A 19,908-nucleotide genomic window follows, 5' to 3' on the forward strand; every position below is an offset into this window, starting at 1 on the left:
TCACCATATCATCTAATTTTAGCACTGTGCTTGTAGCCAACTACATCAGCAATATTATGAACACAGTCTTTATTACGGAACAATACTTTATTTACTTGAATCTAGGCCCAACCCGATTCTAAAGCGACCCCAAAAAGGCCAATGCCTGGAAAAAAGAAAAAAAGCTCAACTCAGATGTAGGCCAAACTAAACAGCGAAGACAGCATTCACAAAGAGAGAACATTTATTTACCATGAAAATGAAACAAGGCAGTTCATTCGTTACGCAAATAACTCCAGAAACATACAACTGTTAGTCCTATAGTGTGTTTTCTTCGTCACCGCGTTTGCTGATGCCGTGCTCATTCCAAGTCGTCGTCACTGCTTCCCTCGTTGCTGACTTCTTTGTTGCTGTCTTCACACTGTGCGCAATCCTTGCACTGTACACAATCCTTGAACAACAACACCACGGCTAGGAGAACTTTCCGTTTATAAGCGGTACTATAATGACACCGTCTGTTTGGCACCATTGAGCTACACCACACACAAAGCACTCAAAACGCGACTCGAAATGACAAACGGCTCCCCTTAACACTCTCGACAAAGATCAAAATGGCGGCCTAACAGATGCCTTACTCATGTACTTAAGCTAGGTGTTGGCTCGGCTACTAGTGGCTACAATACAGTCTAGGTGGCGCTAGTTGTGCACCACTTTTTTCTATGAAAAATGGTGTGTAGTGAAGAGGAATGCCCACTACTGCAGCACCATCGACACGTTGGTGCGAGGCACGAGCTAGGACTGCCTCGTTGCTGCTGCGACGCTGCCCGTACATCCAGCTAGCTCTTGCTGCTTCTGTACCGACGCTGATACCGCTTGTGACCTTGCATTTACATTATATTTTGGTGGAGAGTGCTGCGGTCTTCCCCAGTCCTGGAACTGCGTAGCCGAAAGCTGCCGTCCGTGATGCCTGACGACGCTGTCTTCACACCCCCACCGGCTTCGCCACGTAGGAGCTGTTTCAGTGCCCAGCTCTTGTGAGAACCCGACACCTTCAGCGGCACCGACGAGAAAGACGTTGAGGATTGGCTGGAATCTTATGAACGAGCCAGCGCTACTAACAAATGGGACGATCCCACAAAGCTTGGTACCGTGATGTTTTATTTAACAGATGTAGCCGAGCTGTGGTACAGAAACCATGAGGCGGATATCCCCACTTGGACCATCTTCAAAACCTGCATCGCAGATGTTTTTGGACGCCCTGGTGTGCGCAAACTTCTCGCAGAACAACGCCTACGAGGCCGGTCCCAACAAACCGGTGAGACATTCACCAGCTACATAGAGGACATCCTCGACCTCTGCCGGCGTGTCAACCCGTCGATGGCAGAAACTGACAAGGTGCGACATATCATGAAAGGCATTTCCGACGACGCCTTTCAAATGCTGCTCTCCAAGAACCCTGTCACTGTCTCTGAGGTCATCGAGTTGTGTCAAAGTTTCGACGAGCTGCGACGACAGCGTCTTCTCACGCGACGCCCTGACGTCCCGGATGACACCCTCTCAAGCCTGACCACCACATCTGACCTTCAGTCGCTGCTATCGCAGATCAAGGAGTTTGTTCGTGCTGAGGTTGCTCGTCAGCTATCGCTGCTATCAACAGCCGGCCAACCACCGTCACCTCTGCCAGCAAACATTCGCCAGGTCATCCAGGAGCAAGTTTGCGCGGCTCTGCCATCTGCCCGTGACACTTCACCATTGCCGAGCCCTAATGCCTGTGTCGAGGTAAATGCACCTCTAAGCTATGCAGAAGTGGCGGCTCAACCACCTCTTCAGGCTTTTACGACACTTCCCTCAGCCCTGCCGCTGCGACCCACTCCTCGGTTCGCTCAGCCAAGGTACGTCCAGAGTAGTAAACAATGGCGTACACTCGACAATCGCCCAATATGCTTTGTCTGTGCACTACCTGGCCACATAGCGCGATACTGCCGTCGGCGCGTCCCTGTCTACCGCCAGAGCTACGACCAGACCTTCGAACCTGCCCTTTATGTGCCACCGCGCCCTTCGTTCACAGGCTCTCAGCCCCCCGACCAGACGTCATCGTACGCCGGCCACCGCCCTCCTGTTAAACGCCGCTCGCCATCACCTCGACGCCGCTCGCTATTGCCGATGCGTCGTCGTCCTTCATCGCCGGAGTGGGAAAACTAATTGCCGCAGTTCCAGAGGCAGGAACTGCGTCGCCAGCGAAAAGACCAAGGCCTCTCACTTCACCAACGAATGTTCTGGACGTACATGTGGACGGCGTCGCTGCACTCGCTCGCTCTTGTCGACACTGGTGCTGCAGTTTCAGTGATAAGTGCTAGACTCTGCCGCTTGCTCAAAAAAGTTATGACGCCACTAGCAAGTATATCACTTCGTACAGCCAGCGCAGATCACGTCACACCGGCCACTGCCTGTACTGCTCGCATCGCGATTGATGGCCTCATTTATGTCGTTGAATTGCTAGTGTTGGATTCCTACTCCCATGACCTCATTTTGGGTCAGCTTTCCATGCTGACCCTCAGTGCGCACATGCGGGCATCTTCAAAACATACGCTCGGCTTTCTTCCCGGTTTTATTGGCGAGGCATGTACACCTTTTTTGCGCAAGTACATTCAGTCATGCCCGCAGTGCCAACGACGGAAAGCTCTGCCTCATCATACCTTTGGTCCGATCCAGCCAATCCCTTGCCCAGCCAGGCCTTTTGACCGCATTGGGATCGATCTGTACAGGCCTTTTCCATTCACGGCTTCCGGAAAACGTTGGATTGTTGTCGCTGTCGACTATTTGACGCGATACGCAGAAACAGCCGCTTTGCCTGCTGCCACGGCACGCGACGTATATTCTTTTCTCCTGCGGCACTTCATTCTCCGTCACGGCGCACCGCGTGAACTTCTCAGCGACAGAGGAAGTGTATTCCTCTCTGAAGTCGTCAACGCACTCCTTGCCGAATGCCGTATCATTCACCGGACTACCACCGCCTACCATCTGCAGATGAATGGATTGACGGAAAGATTCAACCGTACCCTAGCGGATATGATATCAAAGTATGTTGCCTCAGACCACTCCGACTGGGACCTCATTCTGCCTTTTGTGACATATGCCTACAATACTGCTCCACAGGCGACTACGGGCTATTCACCATTTTTCCTGTTATATGGCCGAGACCCTTCCACCACACTAGATACCATTCTGCCCTACCACCCCGATTCTCCGAGTCTACGCCCATCTCTGAAGCTGCCCGCCGCGCCGAGAAACGCCGTAAGCTCGCCCAGTCGTTCACAACCATCGACCAATGGAGACAAAAATCTCGGCGTGACGATAACCACCCGTACCCTAACTTTGTTCCGGACACTCTTGTGTGGCTTTGGGTTCCCGCTGTGCCTACAGGCCTTTCCTCGAAGTTTTTTTCAAAATACCAGGGACCCTACCGCATTGTCTCGACGACTTCACCAGTTAACTACATCGTCGAACCCGTTACGCCATCCACATACCAGCGCTTTCGGGGACATGAAACTGTGCACGTACAGCGGCTGAAACCTTATTACGATCCGCTCGTACTCTGTTCACCGTAAGTCGCCAGGATGGCTCCTTTTCCGACGGGGGACGAAGTGTAGTGAAGAGGAATGCCCAGTACTGCAGCGACATCGACACGTTGGCGCGAGGCACGAGCTAGGACTGCCTGGTTGCTGCTGCGACGCTGCCCGTACATCCGGCTAGCTCTTGCTGCTTCTGTACCGACGCTGATACCGTTTGTGACCTTGCATTTACATTATAGGTGATATATTTAAAGTCCTCGAATCTAAACCAACTCTGAAGTTTGATACAGTAAAATTTGAAAAATAACTATCGGCCTAGATTCGAATAAATACGGTAAATCATTTCTCTTCGAATAGCAACAACATAGCACTAACAGCAAATATTTTCTCTCTCATTCAGTCTTCGAGCCACAGGTAAGTTGGGAATGAATAAATATGCAGTATAGGCTCAATGATACAAATCACGCAAGATTACGAAGTATCGCCAAAAAACATGCATAACTAGTATGTCAAACTTACTAGTACTAGTAGCCAAGTATAGGCAACATTATTTGTAGCCATTAAGTTTGGAGCAGTAATTGGGACATAAACGAAAATGGATCACAAAGGACATGAAAGCAACTTCTTCACGAGTATGGATCGAACCTACAACCTTCGGCTGCTCTGCTACCAACTTTGATGGGCATTTCTGTGCATGTAAACCTGAGTGATACGAAGTTCTTCGCATAGCCATGATGGTGAGTGTGGAACACTTTTTTGTTTTTTTTGCAAGCCGGAGTCACCAACAACATGATATTTCTTTACAACCCAAATAATGAAACCTCCCCACGACATTAAGTCTGCTATTATGCCCAATGGCTGCCTACTAACTTTCAAGAGACCCCCATTCGGTGAAGATTACTAGGATAAGACTGCACGGGAAGTGTTTGAAGCATTCACAATGAAATGTAAAGCTTCTGCATGTGTTAGCATGCCTTCCATAAATCTAGCTGACAAGGGGTGTTGCTAACTGTGTAACTGATCTTACTTAAGGAGGGAGGTGACATTGAAAAAAAAAACTGTTTTATTTGTTGACCAACAGCAATGACATTTGGCATGCGTACTCATAAGTGTCTCGAATAGGGAAATATGCAGTTTCATTCTGATAGCTTCAGTAGTTGTCAAGTTACATAATGCTACATGGTCCAATTACATGGTCTGCTCGTGGAAAGCCTAGTGCTGCAACAAAACATGCCAGGAAGCTGCGAATAGTGTTGATCTTTACTCGAAAGAAAGCTACAGGGTATGGCACTCTCAGAATGTTTTAATAAGTTCTCTTTTTTTTTTTTAGAGATCACCATGGCTGCCGACACACATTGTCAGAAACAGTGGCACGGACAAATCATCGTCTAGAAAAATAACAGGGCCATAAAACAGAAATTGAAGATTGCTGTACCACAAGCAGTGTTCAGAGATTCAGGAAAAAAAAAACTGAATCAAAATCGGTTCAGTTATTCCCGTGCTACTCTTTCCACGAGCAATGCACAATGTACAAAACATACTTGTGAGGAAAAGCCTGTCGAAGTTTTAGACAGGCTTTTTCCAATGAACTTTTTTGTTTCTCGTTGGATATTGATGAAAATTGGCAAACACACTAAGAATGACCTCGCAGTGCTTCCACAAAAATTTTGAAGCAATACCACAAATACTTTACGAGAAACAAATTATTTCTTCATTGAACCATGTGGAAGGGCTGAGCATAATGTCAAAAAAACAGTATCGAGAAAGCTGCGTTTAAAGTTTCAACTTTTCTTTACGTCTCTAAGGCACCTAAAAATTGTGATCTCAGGTTTGTCTTGTGATATTTGACTTCTTTTCATGATTTACTCCTTTTCATGATTTACAAAGAACAAGTATAGATTTCAAACAAAGTTCTTTGTATGAAGGAGTGGTGTGATAGGTATGACAGAAAAGATTGTAATTGAATAAAACCATATACTGAAACTATTACACATATTTTTTTGTGCTGAAGTTGTAGTTAGCATAATTAAGTACTTGATTACAAATATTCACTGAACTTTTCTTTATTTGGAGAGAGGTTTATTGCATAAGAAAAAAAAGGATAACATCATGACGGCCTAAGCCTTCTTTCCAAATAACAAAGTTATGGGCAGAAGACTGGTGGCACAGGAATTTCTAGCAGTATAATTAATGACACGAAACGGGCATATAAAAATTCATGCCCCTGATTCATACATGCTCTTTTGCCGCTCTAGCCGTGAAACGCATCATCATAAAGCCAGTCGCGGAAACTCTAATCTGCAGCAATTCATTAACCTCGGAACTTTCATAGACGTTCGTGGCGATATCAAGCACGGCTCCAAGCACATCTGAATTGCATCACAAAAACTTATTGACAGCACTCCATATGACCGTGGGGTGCGCGGACGCAAGGACAGTAATGCACTTGCCGGCAGCGTTCAATGACGATGCGCGAAATGTGTAATTTTGATGACAAAAAAATCGGCGCGCACTGCACTTGGCATCGCATTTTCGAATGACGACGCGCGAAACTGCTAGCCGCTGTTCCGAGTGATCCTTGGCAGTGAGGGGGGGGGGGGGGGGGGTGACGAGCTTGACTGTGTTGTCCGCTGCCGATGCGTAAAATACCCGTACGAGATTCAGAGGAGCTAGCGAGTGATGTGGTACATTCCTTGCGAAGAAGCACGTCGCCAAGAGTGCGCTTGGGCGTCGTTCCTGCCCGCAGTCTCCCTGTCGGCAGAGTTAGAGCTAAAGCCGACTCCGATGACGCGCCGCACTCGTAGACCACGCGCCCACTCGTAGTAACATGATCGGGCATCCGCTTACTGCTCGTAACGAGAGTGTAATTATATCTAAAAGGATTATCAAGCCGGGAACACGTGACGAAGTGGCGATTTTTGAGAGCCATGTCCTCGCGACGCACAAGCAGCAGTCGACGATTTCCCGGAGCGAGCATCGAGCCAATGGCGAGGCGAGCTGAGGCAACATGGTGGCCACAGCCAATCTAGGGCCTCAAAACGACCTTCAAAGATTTGCTTTTTGCTCGCTTGTTGATAAAGGGAGGAGGCAGCTGAGGCGGGAAAATTAAACACAGAGAAATGCTCTTTCCGATGAGCCCAAGAAGCCGGCTCCCGGCCCAAGCATCGCTAAGCTATAATTTTTTGAAAATCGCCGTTTTCTCGCCATTTCCTGAAAAAGTTTTGCTACCTAGGTGGGTGAAACGAATTTTCCGAAGCCCTTCTGCACGATTTTCAGTTAGATATTTTGGAACCAGATAAAAAAGGGTTCCAGAAACTGAAAACTTCAGTTTCAAAAAATCGATTTTTTTGCCATTTTTCGCTATCCCAAAGCCGCATTTCCCTTAACAAGTAAACTGGACTGGACGCCTGCGCCATTGACAGTGTAGATAATTTCCCCTCTCCTGTGCACTTCGTTTTGAAGCATACTGGCATGTTTTCGCAATGAAACCAGTGAACACTAGTCTTGTTCCTTTCTTGTCCATGTTTATTTTGCAATGTTCTTAACTAGCAATAAAGATGACATCCCGTTTATACACGTCACAGCCTGATGAAGATTATAAGGCCAGGTTCTGTTTCATGTGATCGAGTTGTTGAAACCACTGCCTTGAGTATGAGATTTTGTAAGAGTGATTTCAGAACATTCCAAGCAAGAACCGAGTTGGAACATTATATGCCGAAACAATTTTTTCTCGAAACTACAGACAAAAGTTGATAAGCACAGCTATGACAATCCCAGTCACACTTCCAAGTGGAACAGTTTTCGTCAAATTAGGTGATGGTACAGATAAACAGATTACATCTCGTTAGCATGAGACACAATTGGAAAGTGGCATCAGCAGCATGCTGGCTACCCCCTTGTGTACGTGCATGCTGCTCTGTCTGGTAAGGCCTCAATGTGCACCAGCCCAGCACACATTTGCCAACACACCAGAAAAGTTTAAAACAATGGGTTGTTCTTAGGCTTGCTTTCTACTATATCTGTGATTCATGCATGCACGCACGCACGCGCGAACACACACACACACACACACACACACACACAAAAAAGGAAAACGTTCATAAAATCATCAAAATAGGAGTTCAGTGTAGCTACAGAGCGAACTTGAAATCTTTGTTGCCAGTAGCTAACTTCGCATCAACACTGGCGTATCAGTCATGCTAGTCGAAAGCAACAATCACCTTCGATTTGCCCTTGGGGCAATAGTACAGCCCCGATGCACGCAGGAGGCAGAAGTGTTTCTTCCAGACTTTCTTGCCGTCACTTTTAAGGTAGAGGAGTCCCTCCACCTCGGGCACTCGTGAGCTGCCAAAGAATTCCTGCACAAAGATTGATTCCATAGTATATAAAAAAATGAATTTATATTTACATTTGCCACCAGCAAGCAGGGCTGGGTAGTATCGAGAGTACAGGTAAACTCAGAAATAACCAACTTTCATATGGCAATATTTTAAAACGAAGGTGTTCTTTGCCGGTGTCCACCACGGCTCTGCTGACACACTTTCATCACACAAATGACCTTGAAAAACATACCATACTTACTCGCGACAACTTGGCATCAACTTTTCTGAAGTAAAGATGGGTTCATTAACCCATCTTTATTTCAGAAAAGTTTACGCCAATTTGGGACAAAGATTCATTATGCGGGAGAAAAAACAGGAATTATAACAGAGAAAATTTAGCATGATGGTATTGCTTGTCTTGGTCCGCAAAATACGCAGCGCATCGTTTTTGTAACCGGAAGCTCTTCTTGTTTTCTCCAGTAACGAACGCGTGCGAATCGACGCCGAAGTGTTGTCCAGCTGGTCGGTTTCCGTGCTCCAGCGCATGCTCGACTAACTGTCAGTTTAAGGGGAAATGGAGGTTATGAAAAAAATAATAAAGGTCGAGACTTGACTGGAAATGCTTTAAAATTTCATCTAAAGAGCACAAAGTGCCTGTTAAGAAAGAGTGCAGTGTTCGAGCACCTTGCCGCCGATAATTCACCGCCGCTAGCCATTGTTGATCGCACGAGTCAAAAAGTCGAGCCTCACTCTTCAAATAACAACAGTTTCTCTCGCTGATGCAGCGCAAGAAATAATAAAAGGAATCACTCTTCTGCGCGTTTTTCGAGCGCCGCGACTGGCTTATCACATGGTACGAATCGGGGACCGCCATTGGCCGCTGCGCACCTGTATGTGCTGTGAAACCTATTTGCGGGGTCCATGTCTTGTCGAGCAGCGCAGCTGAACAATGCTTTTCTCGTGTAATTATCTCCGTCATGAATGAAAAAAGGCATTGCTCGCAAGTGAAAGCCGTTGTGTCGTGCACTCTGTAGGAATAGGCTACGAGCAGCTGGCCCGATTAGCGGCAGTTGGCTTGCAAAAACCAATGCATCAAAGTCATTCACACCCGTCAGCCGGAAAGTTCGTGATGCGGCAATGGATGACGTCAGCGCCAATCTTGGGAGGTCGAAAGAGCTCGCAGTGAGAGAACTTAGCAGCTACGACATTGCCATTATGTACGACAGTATGTGGCACAAACATGGCTGCAAAATGGCATGACACTGGACTTAGTTTGGATTTCGCAGTCCTGTCGAACTTCTTCCTAGCTTGCAGTTGGCACAAGGCTCTGCCAGATGGAGCGGAAGTTTAACAAACGTTACATGGCCCTGTCTGTGAGCAAAATGGCCGTGCGGAGTCGGCTCGAAAACACAGAGAGGGACAAACTCATGGTGCTGGCGTATTTTAGTCGCAGTGGCCACTACAAGAAAAATTGTTGTTTTTGGTGCGCAAATTTCATCTGATTTAGTAGTATCTTTGATAACTAAAAACTCAATTTTAACTTTAAAACTCGTTTTTCTCAAAACACAAATTTCGCCATTTTTTACAATGTGCGCCTCCTTTTTCGAGCACTTCTAGTGCTCAGATCTGCATGAAATTTTGCCCAAATTTTTTTGCAAAGTATAACAAATGCAATTATCTAGTTTAAGTTTTAATATTTTATTGTATAATAAAAAAATTGTATGTATACCTTTACTAGAGTAGGTGAAATATGGACTTTTTACGTCTATTATTTTTCACCTGCAGTACATATTTTGTATGTGCTTCCTAGTTCGTTATTTGCACTCTACATTTTAATTGAAGCATTATGAACTATTGGTCGGTAAGAACTTTATTGGAAGTCCGGCAGAGCTTTCGCCGACAGGACCTCAGGTCTCCCGCGTGGGGACGTCAAGACCTTGCTTGACCGCCGCTTCACGGACCTGCTCGACAGCCCAGAGTTGGTCACTGAGGCTAGGGCTGCACAGGGCAGCGGCCAACCGCGGCGGAAAGGTTCCGGATTTAGCACCTTGCGGATTTCAAGCGCAGTCCCGGAGCATGTGATTTAATGTGACAACTTCACTATGGCATATCTTGCATATATTCGTCGGATATATATTGGGGTATAGTCCTAAGAATGGTAAAAAATTACAGAATTTTAGGGATGAAAAGAGGGGTGGGCAAAAGGGTTAAGGTTTTCACTTTGTCATGTTGCAGAGCTAAAAATGTGCAACTTGCAAGAAAACTAATTATATACTTGAAATTAGCATAAAAAGTTCCATAAACAGCTCAAGTTTCATTGCTCTAGGGTGAATATTAAAGAAGAAGCGTCTTCGAGTAACATCTCCCCTTAGAACCATCGATGTGGATATTGTACCGGCCGAACGCAACCTGCACAACAGGTGTCCAACTAACAACAAAAACACAGCGTCGGATGGTGGCGCACAAATGTTGTGGGAGCAGGAGCACAACACACCATCGTTGCCGTTGCGTTTTGCATGGCCTCCGAGATGGCGGATGCATGGCGTGTTTTTATGCTGCATGCCCACAGTCTCGGAGGCTATGCGCTTTGTTTTTGCTCTCTTTTCTTGACGCTGTGCTTGCATGGCGCTATAAGCAAAGAGGTTTCTCCTGCATTCGACAGATGGCACTCTGCCATAAAAAGACTTTTAAATCTTGATTGACGTCGTCCGAGCCGCACTGCTTACAACTGTTTAGTATGGTTGTCAAACTATGTTTTTGCTTTTATTGTGTCATAACCGTAATTACTCGAATCTAACGCGTACCTTTTTTCCGGTTAAGTGGGTCCATAAATCGCATGCGCACTAGAATCGTGTACGAAAAAAAATGAATACGGTCATTTTATTGCCATCGGCATTACCAAAATGGTCGCCCCCTACGTGCGTCGGCATTGCGTGTCGGCCATTTCTGCTAATGTGTTTCCTGTCTGCGGCACTTCGTTCGTGTGCTGAGGGGTTCGTCATCTTGTAGTGCATTCACATCAACGGCATGGAAGGGCTGACTCCAAAGACTGGACGAGTGCACCACGATGCCGCTTTTAAAAGAAAAGTCATTGCGTGTGCACAAACAGACGAAAATCGGGCTGCATCGCGGTCGTTCAAAGTTTCCAAAACATGCGTGCGGGACAGGCGGAAACAAAAGCAGAAGATTGTCGACAGCAAAGCTTCACGTAAAGGCTTCAGTGGACAACTGCAGGGTTGGTTCCTGCAAATTGAGGAGCTGCTCGCCGAGTATGTGCTTGAGCAGCGAGCGGCACAGCGGCCTGTGACGACAGAACTGCTCCAAGTGGAAGCTGTGCAGTTAGCCTTAGAAAAGGGGCTAACGCGGAGCGAGTCCAAAGCGAGCAGGTGCTGGCTAACTAACTTTATGAAGAGGAAAGGCTTTTCCCTCCGAAAACGAACGGGCATATGCCAGAAGTTGCTGGAGGAGCACAAAGATTCACAGTTTTCAGAGGTTGGTCCTCAACTTGCGGCACAACAACGGCTACCTGCTTGAGCAAATCGGGAATGCCGATCAGATGCCTCTTTACTTCGACATGCCTGGAACCACAACTGTCGAGAAGAAGAGGGAGAAGCAAGACAGTGTGCTGACATCTGGCCATGAAAAAACTAGAGTGACGGCAATGCTCTGTTGCACATCAGATGGGCACAAGCTTCCCCTATACCTGATATTTAAACTGAAGATGCTCCCAAAAGGAGTTGTTTTCCAGAGTGGTGAGATCGTGCGGGCCGATGAGAATGGTTGGATGACGACGGACCTGGTCGCCGATTGGATCTATCACGTCTAGCGGAACTGGCCCGGCACCGGTTTGGGCCTGCGAGTGATGCTCGTGCTTGACGCGTTCAGGTGCCATCTCGACCAGTGGATCAAGGAAAAGCTCGCTGCGCGCAATACGGACCTTGTAGTCATACCTGGCAGCATGATGTCACAATTTCAACCACTAGATGTCTGCCTGAACAAGCCGGTGACGGACAAGATACGGGCACTTTACACTGACTGGCTGATCAATGGACGACACGATTTCACGCCAGGCAACAGGATGAAGTGCACTTCTCTCGAAGACTTCGCTGCATGGATGAAGGACGCTTGGTGTGCAATACCAGCAGCCATGGTCATCAAGGCATTCAGGAAATGTGGCATATCGAATGCCATGAACGGTACAAAGGATGAGATGCTTTGGGCCGTTGACAGCGATAAGGAGTTGACCGACAGCGACAATGACTGACCTATTATGCGACTCGTAACGCCGCCGCAGTGGTCACAGTTTTAGCTACAGGGCTGGCCGTTAGACTTTATGTTTTATCTTTCGAAACTTCAGTGCATTAAAACCCAAATACTTGTTCTCAATGTGCGAAGGTTGACTCCTATGAACTTTTTTTTTTTCTTTTCTCTTCCGTCGTGAAAAATGGGTGCGTGTTACAATCGACGTCTTACTTTTTTTTTTCGCCGTGGAAACTGGGTGCGCGATACAATCGAGGGAATGGTAGAATGAAATAAATATGGTATTTTGTGATATGACAGCTTGATTTAACGCTGTTTCTATGGTAAATGTGGGGGGCATTGAATATGCGAGTGGGTTCATTACATGAGTAAATACGGTATACTAAAGGATTGCAAAGAAAAAAAAAAACAAAAACCAGAAGGCAAGCATTTGTCGCACGGAATTAAGCCAGCAACCTCTCAATTCTGAATGCGCGGCACTAACCACTACATCACGGAGCATACGTTGTCTGGAGTGCTCACAGAAAGCCATTTATATACACCATACACCATTTTGCAGTCCTCAGAGCTTTGAAACTTCAGTGCGTTTTCGTTATCTGTGGCGAGATGGCCCGACAGGCTCGCGTTGGGCGCGCTCCGTAAGTCGTCGCCTCGACGAAGCGTTGCCTCTACAGACCGTGGTCTTTCCTGCACACGTGCTTATCAGAGTCGCAATTCTGGAGAGGACGAAGGTCACTTCGCACGCTGCCTTCGACAAAAGGAGCACGCTGCTGACGCACGATGCAGGAAGATGTGTGACAGTTATTCGTGCTTGTTCTGTGTATACTTGTGCCCTCGTTTCGTGCATCTTTCTGTTTGAACAGCATGCTTTAAATGTCGAGCTGTGACAGTTGTTAGTTTACACTCATCCTGTGTATGCTAATTTCATGCGTTCTTTCTGCTTGAGGTGTGGGCTGCAAGTCCTGAACTGCTTGCCGTTTTTAATGTGACTTCGCAATTTTTGCTGTTGCTGAAACAATGCACAATAAATGCTCAACTACCTCTGTAAAGATAAGTCTCGCTTTCGTGTTATACAAAATCCTATATAGAGAGATCGGCCACATTTTTTTTATAGAACACAGTGGCACTTAACTTAGTATTAGAGCTGTGTGGATAGCCAAGTTTCGGGCGGGAAGCAAATTCAAATAATGAAGCTTGAGTGCTAATCGAATCAATAATTGTCTAATATTTTTCCGATACTTCAAAACGAAATTACAGAAAGAAGTGGAAGGGAATACCAAGACATATTATTACGAGATAGGAATATGAAGATCTCTGTGTGTAGGTTGATGAATGGAGAGCCTGCCAAATCCTGTTCACTAGATGTCTTATAAAGATTGGGATAAAGCATAGGTGTTTATTCGTATGATTTGGTACAACCAACGTGGTGCGGATGACGTTTTACGCAATGGCACTGGTATCGGGTCCAGGTCACAAGTTTTTTGCACATGATTTTTGCAAAGGCCGGGTGACTGTGCTCTTTCCCAGTCGCAGACCTGGTCAAGTAGCCCTTTCGCAACAAAAAGTAGTGCATTACATGGTGAAAATAAAAAATATCCCTAAGCACAGCAACCTGTACACCTAGCGGCAGCGCGACGTTGGCTGCAGGAAAAGGAAACTGATGCTAAGTGCCGCAAAGTGATGCAGGAGATGTAATGTGCAGTACTCCCATGAGCTAGGAAAGCTTTATGTTATGCCGTTTCTCAAAATGACCATTCATTAAGTAGGCCCTTGCTAATTAAAAAAATCATTCTGATCTCTTCTGTGGTCCTAGCCAACATATGCATTGTTTAATGATATCAACCAATCGTTAAGTTCGTGACATTTGGCCACAACAAGGTCAATTCAGACAATCCTCAGAGCACGTAGAGCGCAAAGTGCGGCACATTTGTGGTGTACAAGAGCAAAAACGGCATTTGAAGTCAACTAAAACAAGGTGGCGTCATCCGTAAGTGTCCACATGCACAAACGACACTCAGCAGTTTTGCTTTAACTTAAATGCAATGTGTGCGCAGATATCACAAAGTGCAAATACGGCTGAAGCTGTTGAAGATGAAGAGCTCGCTGCAATGGTCAGTGTGCTCCTGGAATAAGACTTGTTTGCTACAATTTGATGAATGAACTACCAGTTACAGGCCATTTCGCCTGCAAAGAATCATCGTGCATGATGTGGCAGAGGCATATAATAATGAAAGAATACAAAACACTTATCGGACTAATTATAATTAAACACTGGAGTCTGGTGCTGTGGTTGCAATGAGAGTGAAGCTGCAAGATGGCAAAAATTGTGTCAGTCGCATGGCTACTATGCAAAGTATGAACTGGATTTATGCATTCATCAACATAATAAAAGTGTACTGATGTAGAACTCTCTAGTCTACTGCTTTCTTGATGCTTTCATTAATTCGACGTTCAGTTAATTCCGGCCTTTGTTTCAGTGCCATGAAATCCGAATTACCAAGCATTTACTATATCATATTGTTATGGGTGTTGGTGTCATATTTTACAGGAAAAGACGCAGGCAAGAGTAAAGATGGCTGACCAACAGACTCGTCCCTCCGTAACACTATCTTCCGGCCCAATAAAGTGGAGGGGTACCGGTTCTCTAAGCAAGCAGCATGTCTGTGTGCCTGCACTCCCGCAGTACCGATAACATTTGGGAGGCAATGTACAAGCTTCACTTGAACAGTTACCATGACTGTAATAGACGTCTTTTGATGACATGGATGCAGTTACCACACACAGGAAGCACATGCAAGCTTCACAAGGAATGAAGCTAACATAAGCGTGCTGCTGCCAATTGACACAATGAATTACAACTAGGCGCCGCACTAGTTATGACTTCTGTAGCATTTCAATGCAGAACAACCCTCAGCATGTCAAAAAACTTCATTTGGTCAGGCTTCAGTATGGCATTTCCTCACAATGAGTCTGTGAGGAAATGCTAAGAAAGAGAAAAAGAAGGTACGTACGTCAATCAATGACAACTTGGCATCGTCATCCAGCTCGGCCCCATGTTCTGAAGAACTTCCACCCAGCAGGTAGTTCTGCGTAGGGAAGACATACGTGCATATCAGTGAGGAAAAGCACACTACCGTTATGAGCGAATGAAAAGAAGTGCAGCGGTAAAAGAGGCACCAGAGAAAGTTACACTTTTTGCTCACGCCTGTGCTAATCTGCACACTTTTTTCCTTATCATTTTCTTTTCTTTTTCTTCAATAAACCTCAACAAAACCATTATCAACATGAATGAAATTCTCAATGTAATAAAGGTACTTATTTTTTTACCACCATGTTAGCCGAATACAATGAAGCATGTTTATACTATCTTGTGTCTTCTCCTCTAAGACCAGTTTTTCACGTGCTAAGTCGTGCCCTGAATCAATACCAGCTTGTCCAGTACACTACTTTACTCAGGATCATACCAACGTAAGTTTAATGTAGCTTTAGGGCAGCTTTAAAGAACGACCGAGGTAATAAAGTGCAACAAAATATGGTTCTTGGTGAGGAATACTTGAGACTGAATAGAAGCAGAGTCGTTCCCACAGGTAGGAATCAGCCTCCTCACTAAAGCAACGAATGCTCACCACCCAGCTGGACTGAACTGCTATAGAGCTTTAGAATAGTATACACTCAATTTGCATTTGTTGTGGTTGCCCACTCTTTCCCTCACTTAGTTAACCTTTTAATGCCTGAATTCTGAAACTGCAGAGCAAAATACAAACTGTTTTAATTTTCCAGCTTTAAATAGCAACATTTAAATGATTTCATAATTAAATTTTCTAAAATGCGACGTTAGTGCATACTTTTACTTATGTCGCGAATTCTCGATATGCCACAGAAGTGAGAACCTTACAGCAAAAAAAAAAAAGAACTTCAGAACATCGTAACATGTCATGCGCCGCCTCTTTGGTGCGTCCACACCAAGTAAACAGTCATTGAAGATGGAACTTACCATGTCACCCACACAAAAAAGAACGAAAAAGTAAGCTTTTGCAAGCGCTGTGCGCTCTTAGTCATTAGCTACAAAACAATTGGCTCTAGCATAAAATACTTTAGACGAGACGGCGCTAGATTTTTCACGCTAAAAGCTACGTTCCCCGTGAGTACTTGACAGCTGGCATTAAAGGAGGCACAGGTTTTGTGACTTGTTTGCTCAAAGTTTTTCACTATGTCGCGAATTAGCAACACTCAGCACTAAAAGGTTAAAGGAGCACCGACACTTACATTAAATATTTTCAGGTTGTCACTGTATATAAGACCAGGGTGCCCGGGAATGCATCGTATATATTTTTAATACTGCTACCATGAAAAATCACTTTTGGCTTCAATATCGAGGGAGCGGCCTTTCCGTAACATGTCATGGCAGTCTCACATCACGGGCAGACAGCAATTCACAACTAACTAGTAGCAGATTGGCCATCTGCTCGTGGTGCCCATCAACAGCAATGGGTGCACTGTGTCCAGCAACTGCGACAGTGTTTTCGGTAATTTAGGCTGCATAGAGGACGCAAAGTATGCACTCAGTGAAGCTGTGTCGACTCGTCAGGATAATCTCCATTGCGATGAGGCTGGCCTGCTGGTGCTCAGCAATGAACACTCTTAAGATCAAAGAAAAAAATTTGGCAGATCCCAAGTACCTTAGAGATCAATTTTATGCAAAGCATGCGGATGGAAGGCGACTGCATTGCATCTTTTTTTATTGAGTGAGACATAACGAAGTGGCGCTAAAGATACGTACAAATGCACGTACAAACATATGTTAAACAGCCACATATGTTATATATAACCAGTTCTTTACAGTTGTGTAGTGATGCCAACCCCCCTCACCCTAACCCTCATGAATGTTAGCAACATCAAAAATGGTAGGTTGATACAAAGCACTGGTGCTCACGAGAATGGTAGCCCTGGCCAAAGCTACATATATCAACTTCAGCGGATGGCAGCCTAACTACAGCAGTACGCAAAGAAATGCTGCGCATTTAATATTCGGTACATGTTGGCAGACTTCAGTGTGTGGAGAGCGTTAACACTGTATACCAAAGAAACGAAAATGTCCCTTTTGCAATGTCTCCAAATCGTGTCAGAACACCTTTAATGGGAGCCTACAAGAGGTTAGCATATGATGCATGCGAGAGGTTAGCATATGATGCATGTTTTAAACCTCCCGTTTCTAATGCTGTCATTTTAATTACGCCGCATGACTTTTTATCTCTTGGAATGCATTTAGATTGAATTAATTTACTTCTCTCTTTAAGATAATAAAGCTTCTCTAACCTTTTGACCATAATCACTGTTACTCGTTGAAAAATGCTAACCCTGTATGTTTTGCCTGCAGTGACAAGTATCCCGAAGGAGTACGGCCACTAGCGCGAGTCCGATCTTAGCATGCCACAGGGCCCGCGTTAGCCGTCAAGGTGGCGAGAACACGATATTGCTCAAGGTCGCAACACTTCATTGTCTCTGGAAACACCAAAACGCAGTACAGCCCATTGCAAAGGCGCGGCGAGAAAGCAAATGGGCTCATCCACGCCACGGGCGAAAAGTACTACACAGGGTGCCACGAGCACGTCTCCGTGGTAAAAGTGATTCACGGAGACACCAGAACCAAGGCCCGGTTGCTCTAGCGAGGGAAAAGGCACTCGCGTTGGCTTCGGAGAGGTACGGGTCGACGCAGCCTGGCCACGTACTAGGACACCGTACCGCACCTCGGCGGCTACAAAAGGTGAGCATTCACCTCGGGAGCGAGGCGCCGTCAGCGAAGTTCGAAGAGCCCCAAACAACGGGAGTTGACGGACGGAAAAGGGAATGTGTGCTCACCATAAGGTGTCCCGGAGAATCTTTGACTCACTCTCGATGCACGTGCGCGCAAAACCTCTTGGGAGACCCCGCGCGCGGCGCCACAGTTGACATTCGCTACCGGTTAAGAGGGGTTAAACGTAATTTCATACTCTCCTAGCGCGGCAGACAGCGGAGAAGGGGAGTCATGTCGGGACATGAGAACGGCAGAAAAGGCAACAAAGCCCGCGCAAAGGCAGCGGGCTAGCCTCAATTTCCACATGCCTCAGAAGGTGTCTTAATATTATCAAAAGCTCGCAACAATTATGGCATGAAATCTGTCATATAGAGCTGTTTTATTATAAAACTCTGGCACTCAATCTAGTGTTGTCATGTAACCTACAATTTCAAAGAAAAAAGCTCCACAATTCCTTCTTTTGTCACCGTAATTCACTCTATTTTGTCCTTGTTACTTTGTATCGCAGTTACTGCACTTTTATTTTTGTTGATGCATTAATTTCTTGTGACTTAGTTTCTAGTGTACTTGTTCCTTACTAGTAGATCCTTTCTTGCCATCTGTCCATGCATTTTTTTTCATCATTGGCCCCCTACACTCTTCAGACTATGAGGCACTGGTCTGCAAAATGACTCTTAGCATTTTGTCTAGCGATACCATAAGCTTGGGACGTGACAAGTCTCAAGTAGCTGTAGAGCCAGTGTGCTGTAAGACGACAACAATATAGGAATTTCAATATTTCCTGCAGCACCAACTAGGGAAGCAACCTGACATCGTTTGATAATTGGCGAACGAAGCTGCCCACTTAGTCTCACCTCTGGCCTCACGAAGAGGTCGTACTTTTCTTCCCGTTCCACGAATAGGATCCGGTTAGATGAGTCCCGAGTCCAGAGCAGGAGATTCTCCACCAGATTCTCGTGGTCCTCATAGACACGTTCTGCGTCCAAGTAGAAAAGGCATTCCCACCTCAATGGAAAAAAGTTCGACCAACAGCAAAAAACTTGATCATATCGCAAATATTCTTAAATTACCGTATTTACTCGCATAATCCTCGCACTCGCATAATTCTCGCACCCCCCACATCGCCCAACAAAAAATACGATTTTTTTTTTCCTCGAGTAATTATCGCAACCCCGAAAACTGCTGCAATAATGTCGTCTGCTCGTTCCAGCCATTGATGATAATAGCGCGCACCATCTGGCGCCATCTCTTAAGCATTAAGCGTACTATTGCACAAAAATCCAATCCAAGCCAAGCCGAAGTGGCCAGTGCACGTTGCGGCGTGTTTTGTGTGTTTTGTCGGTAATCTTGTCACGTTATGGGGGGATACCGAAGCTGCACGGCTGCCTTCAAGCTGATAGTGATAGATCATGCACTAAACAACGGCAACAGGGCCACCGGTAGGCCCTTCAGTCTACGAGTTTTGTGTTCGCTACTGGTGACGGCAACTGAAAGCCACCAAGACGCGTTGAGCCTGCCGTGTGCCTAAAACTGGGATCGATGGCAAATTTGACTTCTTCAGAAGGGAACTGCGAACGATTCTGTTAAATAGCCATCAGCCCAATACTGACGTCCTACGCTTACTTTTTGAGGGCTCCTGTTGAGCGCCGACCGCTACCGCAACGCCCTCAAGCTTTGCGTATGGTATTCTAATTCTGAACTATTTGCTTCCACTTTTTGTGTCTCAAATAAAACTTGCCTTGTGTTGAATCTCTGCTTTTATTGTTGAGGTAAGTTCTAATTAGTACTTCCTAAAGCTTGCTGTAAGTTGCTGGTGTGAGAATCCAGATTTGTGGCCACTTCGTTTTCTGTTTCGCTCTCTGTGTTTTCGTAGAAAGTTTTCCTCGCGTAATTCTCTCACCCCCCTACTTTGCATCGGTTTTCTGTCAAGAAAAAGTGCGAGGATTATGCGAGTAAATACAGTATGTGATCATACGAAACA

General features: G+C 45.7%; 1 protein-coding gene across 3 annotated transcripts in view; it reads right to left on the minus strand.

Annotated features, from left to right (window-relative positions):
• Positions 1 to 19,908, minus strand: part of LOC119184856 (ras-associated and pleckstrin homology domains-containing protein 1-like) — a 70,415-nt gene that overhangs the window by 13,359 nt on the left and 37,148 nt on the right. For all 3 annotated transcript variants that reach the window (XM_075891717.1, XM_075891727.1, XM_037434070.2), the window contains 3 exons: positions 18,782 to 18,903; positions 15,145 to 15,219; positions 7,772 to 7,909 (listed from right to left, as the gene is read on the minus strand). In XM_075891717.1, the coding sequence (XP_075747832.1) occupies positions 7,772 to 7,909; positions 15,145 to 15,219; positions 18,782 to 18,903 (335 nt within the window). The remainder of the gene's footprint in view (positions 1 to 7,771; positions 7,910 to 15,144; positions 15,220 to 18,781; positions 18,904 to 19,908) is intronic.

The sequence above is a fragment of the Rhipicephalus microplus genome, chromosome 1 (assembly GCF_043290135.1).
Source record: "Rhipicephalus microplus isolate Deutch F79 chromosome 1, USDA_Rmic, whole genome shotgun sequence".
Classification (NCBI taxonomy): Eukaryota; Metazoa; Arthropoda; class Arachnida; order Ixodida; family Ixodidae; genus Rhipicephalus; species Rhipicephalus microplus.